Below are 8,547 nucleotides of genomic sequence, written 5' to 3' on the forward strand. Positions count from 1 at the left end.
GGCCCCCGCAACGGGAGAGGCCACAACAGTGAGAGGCCCGCGAACCGCAAAAAAAAAAAAAAAAAAAAAAAAAAAAAAAAAAAGGGCAGAGGAACACAACAGACATTTTCCCAAAGAAGACATACAAATGTCCAATAGGCACATGAAAAGACACTCAACATCACTAATCATCAGGTAAATGCAAATCAAAACCACAATGTGTTATCACCTCACACCTGTTAAAATGGCTATCATCAAAAAGACAGCAAATAACAAGTGTTGACAAGGATGTGGAGAAAAGGGAACCCAGGTACACTCTTGGTGAGAATGTAAATTGGTGCAGCCACTATGGAAAACAGTATGTAGGTTCCTCAAAAACTTAAAAATAGAACTACCATATGATCCAGCAATCCCACTTCTGAGTATATATTCAAAGGAAATGAAAACAAAGGATCTTGAAGAGATATCTGTACTCCCATGTTACTGCAGCATTATTCACGATAGCCAAGCTAGGCAAACAACCTAAGTGTCAACGAATAAGTGAATAAAGAAGATGTGATACACACACACACCAGAATATTGTTGAGCCATGAAAAAGGACATCCTCCTGTTTGCAAGACACAGATGGACCTTGAGGCATTATGTTAAGTGAAACAAGTCAGACAAAGACAAATACTGCATGATATCAGTTACAGGTGGAATATAAAAAAGCTGAACTCACAGAAACAAAGACTAAAAGTGCTGTTGTTTTAAGCTGCTACATTTTAGGAAAATTTCTTAGACAGTAATAGATAACTAAATTCGGACCGAACCAAATACTGAACACTTCCTTACTTGAACTTATAAATAATACTAAAGTATTTATACATAATTATTAGTTTTTCAAAATAGAACATCTTTGTGGTATTTGTTGTCTGCATGGCCTAGGAGCCAGAGGTAGTAACTAGAGTGTTAGGAACCTCTAACTTTCCATTTTGGCTCAAGTTCCAAGAAAACATGTACTCTTGAGATATAATTTGGTGGTTTGATATTTTGGTTTTTCTACCTGTAAGACAGCATTGACATTAATTCATTTGTTAAATTTTAAAAGTATTAAACTAATATAAATAGAATAAAATATAATAACTTAAATAAAAAAAGAAACAGAGACTAGAATGGTGGTTACAGGAGCCGGGGGCGAGGGGGTGGGAGAAAACGGGAGATATGTTGGTTAAAGAGTACAAACTTCCAGTTATAAGAAAAATAAGTTCTGGGGATCTAATGTACAGCATAGTGATTACAGTTAATAATACTGCATTGTAAAAATAAAATAAAATAAAGTACAGCAAAAAATTTTTCAAAAAAGTCACAAATCATGAATCCAAGAAATCAGAGGATTCTGTAGCTGAATTTTCAATATAATGCCATATTATTTTTCAGCTAGACATTAGACTACACTAGAAACCACTTAAACTAGAAAGAACTTTGGAATAATTCCCAAGGCCTATTTTTTTGTCCAGACTGTGCTACAATCACTTTCTTTCTTCCTTTTTTTTTTTTAAACATCTTTTTTTTTTTTTTTTTTTTTTTTGTGGTATGCGGGCCTCCCTTTTTATTTTTAAACATCTTTATTGGAGTATAATTGCTTTATAATGGGGTGTTAGTTTCTGCTTTATAACAAAGTGAATCAGCTATACATATATGTATATCCCCATATCTCCTCCCTCTTGCGTCTCCCTCCCACCCTCCCTATCCCACCCCTCTAGGTGGTCACAAAGCACCGAGCTGATCTCCCGGTGCTATGCGGCTGCTTCCCACTAGCTATCTATTTTACATTTGTTAGTATATATATGTCCATGCCACTCTCTCACTTTGTCCCAGCTTACCCTTCCCCCTCCCCGTGTCCTCAAGTCCATTCTCTACATCTGTGTCTTTATTCCTGTCCTGCCCCTAGGCTGTTCAGAACCTTTTTTGTTGTTTTTAGATTCCGTATATATGTGTTAGCATACGGTGTTTGTTTTGCTCTTTCTGACTTACTTCACTCTGTATGACAGACTCTAGGTCCATCCACCTCACTACAAATAATTCAATTTCATTTCTTTTTATGGCTGAGTAATATTCCATTGTATATATATACCACATCTTCTTTATCCATTCATCTGTCGATGGACACTTAGGTTGCTTCCATGTCCTGGCTATTGTAAAGAGAGCTGCAATGAACATTGTGGTACATGACTCTATTTGAGTTATGGTTTTCTCAGGGTATATGCCCAGTAGTGCGATTGCTGGGTCGTATGGTAGTTCTATTTTTAGTTTTTTAAGGAACCGCCATACTATTCTCCATAGTGGCTGTAACAACTTATATTCCTACCAACAGTGTAAGAGGGTTCCCTTTTCTCCATGTTTGTAGATTTTTTGATGATGGCCATTCTGACTGGTGTGAGGTGATACCTCATTGTAGTTTTTATTTGCATTTCTCTAAAGATTAGTCATGTTGAGCATCCTTTCATTTGTTTGTTGACAATCTGTGTATCTTCTTTGGAGAAATGTCTGTTCAGGCCTTCTGCCCATTTTTGGATTGGGTTGTTTGTTTTTTTGTTATTGAGCTGCATGAGCTGCTTGTAAAATTTGGAGATTAATCCTTTGTCAGTTGCTTCATCTGCAAATATTTTCTCCTGTTCTGAGGGTTGTCTTTTCTTCTTGTTTAAGTTTTCCTTTGCTGTGCAAAAGCTTTTAAGTTTCATTAGGTCCCATTTGTTTATTTTTGTGTTTATTTCCATTTCTCTAGGAGGTGGGTCAAAAAGGATCTTGCTGTGATTTGTCATAGAGTGTTCTGCCTATGTGTTCCTCTAAGAGTTTTACAGTATCTGGCCTTACATTTAGGTCTTTAATCCATTTTGAGTTTATTTTTGTGTATGGTGTTAGGGAGTGTTCTAATTTCATTCTTTTACATGTAGCTGTCCAGTTTTCCCAGCACCACTTATTGAAGAGGCTGTCTTTTCTCCATTGTATATTCTTGCCTCCTTTATCAAAAATAAGGTGACCATATGTGCATGGGTTTATCTCTGGGCTTTCTATCCTGTTTCATTGATCTATATTTATTTTTATATTTATATATATATATTTTATATTTTTATATATTTTATATTTATATTTTATGTTATTTTATTTATTTCTATACTTATGTTTTTGTGCCAGTACCATACTGTCTTGATTACTATAGGTTTTTACTAGAGTCTGAAGTCCAGGAGCCTGATTCCTCCAGCTCTGTTTTTCCTTCTCAAGATTGCTTTGGCTATTCAGGGTCTTTTGTGTTTCCATACAAATTGTGAAATTTTTTGTTCTAGTTCTGTGAAAAATGCCATTGGTGGTTTGATAGGGATTGCACTGAATCTGTAGATTGCTTTGGGTAGTATAGTCATTTTCACAATGTTGATTCTTCCAATCCAAGAACATGGTATATCTCTCCATCTATTTGTATCATCTTTAATTTCTTTCATCAGTGTCTTCTAATTTTTGTACCAAATTCATTGATTAGCTCTACTCATTTTCTGGTAGCATCTTTAGGATTCTCTCTGTATAGTATCATGTCATCTGCAAACAGCGACAGCTTTACTTCTTTTCTGATTTGGATTCCTTTTATTTCTTTTTCTTCTCTGACTGCTGTGGCTAAAACTTCCACAACTATGTTGAATAATAGTGGTGAGAGTGGACAACCTTGTCTTGTTCCTGATCTTAGAGGAAATGCTTTCAGTTTTTCATACACTTTTTTTTAAATTTTAGAATTTTATTTATTTTTTTATACAGCAGGTTCATATTAGTTATCCATTTTATACATGTTAGTGTATACATGTCAATCCCAATCTCCCAATTCATCACACCACCCCCACCCCCTGCCACTTTCCCCACTTGGTGTCCATACGTTTGTTTTCTATATCCGTGTCTCCATTTCTGCCCTGCAAACCGTTTCATCTGTACCATTTTTCTAGGTTCCACATATATGCATTAATATACAATATTTGTTTTTCTCTTTCTGACTTACTTCACCCTGTATGACAGTCTCTAGATTCATCCATGTCTCTACAATTGACCCAATTTTGTTCCTTTTTATGGCTGAGTAATATTCCACTGTATATATGTACCACATCTTCTTTATCCATTCGTCTGTCAATGGGCATTTAGGTTGCTTCCATGACCTGGCTATCATACAGTCACTTTCTATACTACAACAATCACTGAAGTTCTTGGAAATGCAACTTAGATGGCTATGACTCAATGTGTTATAGAATGCAAGTAAAAAACTGTCCAGGCACTTTCTTAGCAGTCCAGCATAGACATGGAGGCCTAGGGTTAGCCCTTACTTAGCTCTTCTCACTTATTATAGGATGGGATAGTTAAGCATGAGCTACCTAGGCAAAAACACTGAGTGATCTTATACAAAAGTGAGGAAGTAGATTATATTTAAGAGATAATAATACTCTCAGTAATTATACACACAGTATACACAGAGTTAATACACACAGTAATACTCTGCCCTAAGAAGTCACCTGGCGTAGCCCTCCAGAAAGAGTTCTGCCACCCAAGGGGGAGCTCATGTAGACTCTGATGTCACAGAATTAAAAAAGAATCAGTACTGAACTAGGTGTAAATGCTCAGGTATAAAAGGGACATCGATGGAGAAGAGTGTATTGTTAATTGTTGAGAAGGAAAACAGTCCTTCTGATATGAAAAGTGGAGAGGTGGCAAAGTTTGGTGAGAAATCACTTGTCTGCAAACATTTTCCAACATAAAGGTTGAAGTCAAGATGAGGTCATGATGTCAGGTCCAAAGTGTGCAAAAAGAATGCCCAGGTTCATATAAAGTGCTTCCAGAAGAATTCTTAAGCAACAGTACTATCTATATACACTATACAATTTGTAATTCATAAATACTGTTAAAAAATACAAACAGCAATGTTCCCCTTTGTAGATACCAATAAAACCCAAAACATCCTAGTGAAATTTAGATTTGAGATGCAACGGGAAAGCCTTTAACCCAAAGAAAAGGCCAGAAGTCAAACACTGTTGAATATGACGAGATTTTTACCATCCTCTCATAATTCCAGTTTAACAAATCATACCTCGCCACAATGTTTTTTGGCCACTTCTTCTAGGCGGGACTTTAACAAATTAACAGTTTCATTTGACAGACCTTTGGCATTCATTAATGCTATTTCAGGGACTCTGGAAAAGAAAAAAAACAAAAAGGAGTTACTCTAGAAAGTATAGATTATTTGCATTAATATTTGCTAAGTTCCAAGCTCGGGGCCTGGGGATTTCATAAGGGCCTCATTTGTGAATCTCTCTGTACCCCCAGCAACATTTCTTTTCATCTCAAAAGCATTTTAACTTCACCCCAGCAACTCTGTTGACACGGTACTCAACATGGAGGCACCTGCAGCCTGTGGGGGCAGCAGTGGGCTGGCTAGTTGTCAGTGTGGGCAGTCGGGTGCCCTGATCCCCCAGAGGACCAGACATACGTGACTGGGGCTCGATCAGGGGTCTCCCCAACTCCTCTGTGTGATTTCAGCTTTACAACCTGATTTAACATTTTAACATCAATTACTGTCTACTGCCTTTTAAAAAATCACTCCAGCTCTGTGTGTGATTCTAGCCTAGTAACTTCACTATGAGCTCCCTTGTATGGTAACACTCCATCCTGGCTTGCCCCTCAACGTCAATTTACTCAGACAGCTCACTTGCCAGAGTCCAGACGCTCTGTGCTCGTTATTGCACTCTGGCATAAAGCAGGACAAGAATACTAGGTGGGATGGAGCCACGGTGATCTATCTAGTATTCCTACAACATGCTGTGTTCCAGGCACTCATTCTGCTGTAAATGAGCTCACTTACTCATACATAAATCTAGTCATGCACACTCTGCAAACTCTGCTCTTCCAAGGATGCCTACCACACTCTCCTCTTCATCCCTATAGAGCGCAACTAAGAGTTAACACTTTCTACCCAAGGAAAGTACAACCAGCCCTTGGGGTTCTTTTATTTCCAACCAATACACATCTAATAACAACTCTGAGATTAAGTAGGCTTCATTTGAAGAGAAGATGATTCATCACTTCCCACCAAGCATTTCTGAGTAATTCATGGCATTTTACCTTGGCGAAGCCTTTACTATTCACTTACCTATGGATTCTTGCTTCAGTATGATAGATTGCTACAATCATCAATCTAGTTGGATAGATGGAAATCTGAGAGAGACTACTGAGTCTATGTGTGGTCCAGCCAATCCAGGATTCTCTCTCTCACAGTGGCATCAAGGACTATTTTGCAGAAAAGGAAAGTTTTCCTGCCCCATATCATCTCAAAAGATAGGAATGTTTCCCCAAGTCAAGACTTACATAATTTTTTTAAAAAAAATCAAGCAGTCATTATATAGCAATATTAACAGAATGGAGAAAAATTCAACTGCAACACTAATTAAACTTGCTTTAAAATTTCCAGTGTTCTCTTTATGCCTTTGCTACATAATTCATAATTTTATGTAGCTGATATTATAATGTTTACTTTTTAACTTTTTGTTAAGCATTTGCAAGCTGTTTCTTAAAGAATATTTTTACCAAGTGGACACATCAAGATTTACCTGACGAGTTCTCTAAAGTAGTGGTTCTCAACCAGGGGTGATTGTGTCCCACCCAGAGGACATCAGTCAATGTCAAGATGGCAAAGAAGCTCTGCGCCCCTCCCCACACTCCTTGCCTAAGCATCTCTTCCATCTGGCTGGTCCTGAGTTGTATCCTATATAATAAACCGGTAATAGTAAGTGAAGTGTCTTCCTGAGTTCTGTGAGCTGTTCTAGCAAATTATCGAACATGGGCATTATGGGAACCTGCAAATTTATAGCCAGTTGATCAGAAGTACTGGGACTTGCAACTGGCATCTTAAGTCTTGTTGTGGGACTGAGCCCCTAACACAGCTATCAATTTTAGTGTCAGAATTGAATTGAATTGTCTGGACACCCTGTTGGTGTCAGAAAAGACACCACCTATACGGTGTCAGGAAAACTAAAACCTAGAGAGGCACTGTCTTATTTTTCTTTCATAAAATTAATCACCCTTCAACGAATGCATAAATTAACTTTCTGAATACCTACTATATCTACTCTAGGCATAGAGGTTGGGCAAAAAGTGGGTTACTAACTTTGAGGAACTCAACTTGACCTATCTGTATTTTCATATTCTCTATCACCTCTTAAGATAACAAGTCCCATACATTTACCACCCACTGTGTAAGGCAGGACTTCCTTTTAATGTCACTTTCCTTCACTGGCTTCCTACACAACAAGCTCAAACCACAAAACATCATTCAGGCCAACCTGCTTTTCCACATGGAATGTCTGGGGAAAGATTACATGGAATATGCATGGTACTTTAAAAAAAGAATACTCAAGTCCTGATAGCTAATGCTTTTGTTTTACAAGTGAATCGCAGCCAGAGGGAGTATCACCTTCAGTGGGAGTTTAGAAATACATGAGGTTTTCAGCTGTCTCACTGACTGGGGGACTCTCTTGGCATTAGTGGGTAGAGGCCAGTGATGTTACACGCCCACACGCCCTGCAGGGTGTGGGAATGCCCGGTGAAGACTCCTTAGCAGTCCCCCCACAGAAACAGGGCAACTCTAAATCCTCCTTTACTCTAGGAAGTAAAGGTCCCATTGGCCTGGAAGGCTACTCTAAGTCCTAATGCCTATCATACTTTAAAACTAAGTCCACAAGGCTTTTATAGTCACTGCACCTTTATATTTTTCTTCTAGATTGTTCCTCTTACTTGTTTATGAAGAATTAAACAAACAAAAGTTAACATATCAGAGGAAGCAAACATTAGTCATGGAGCAAATATTACCATCCATAGAGACTACTAACTATAAGCTGACTTAACAGGAGACAGGTTTCATGAAAATGTCTATGGCTGATGTAGTTTTGATGAAATGCAAGTGATAGGAAATAAAATTTTAAATGGAATAGGGGCCAGAAGGAGAAAACACCATTAACTTCAACCTGTTCCTATGTTTTCAAAACAGAGAAATGAAATCACATCAAAGCTATTTCTAAATGTACTCACACATCTGGATAGGTGGGTGGGCATTTCACTCTCAAATCCACTTTCACATATACTTCTTCACCAGTCAAGCCCTGAGGGTATAGAACTAAATTGATTTCAGGAGGCTCTTGGACCTAAAAGAGAAAAAGAAAATCTTTTTTTCTCTAGAGAGCCAATCATTAAAGATTAAGATAAGAATTATTAATATTTTAGCCAAAAGTTCTACTTTTTAAATATTACACATAATTTTATTTTATATAGGCGTTGGTCACATTTTCCTAAAGCATGGTTTAAAAACAAAACCTGGAGGGCAGACAGCAGAAGCAAGAAGAACGACAATCCTGCAGCCTGTGGAACAAAAACCACATTCACAGACAGACAGACAAGATGAAAAGGCAGAGGGCTATGTACCACATGAAAGAACAAAATAAAACCCCAGAAAAACAGCTAAATGAAGTGGAGATAGGCAACCTTCCAGAAAAAGAATTCAGAATAATA

At 37.7% G+C, this 8,547-nt stretch overlaps 1 protein-coding gene across 7 annotated transcripts in view; it reads right to left on the minus strand.

The window, feature by feature from the left end:
• The window catches only part of EIF2AK4 (eukaryotic translation initiation factor 2 alpha kinase 4), a 119,275-nt gene that overhangs the window by 99,441 nt on the left and 11,287 nt on the right, over positions 1-8,547 (minus strand). For all 7 annotated transcript variants that reach the window (XM_024118390.3, XM_028495493.2, XM_024118391.3 and 4 more), the window contains exons 2-3: positions 8,071-8,183; positions 5,078-5,180 (exon numbers count right to left, since the gene is read on the minus strand). In XM_024118390.3, coding sequence (XP_023974158.1) covers positions 5,078-5,180; positions 8,071-8,183 — 216 coding nt within the window. The remainder of the gene's footprint in view (positions 1-5,077; positions 5,181-8,070; positions 8,184-8,547) is intronic.

Source organism: Physeter macrocephalus, chromosome 11 (assembly GCF_002837175.3).
Source record: "Physeter macrocephalus isolate SW-GA chromosome 11, ASM283717v5, whole genome shotgun sequence".
NCBI classification, from domain to species: Eukaryota; Metazoa; Chordata; class Mammalia; order Artiodactyla; family Physeteridae; genus Physeter; species Physeter macrocephalus.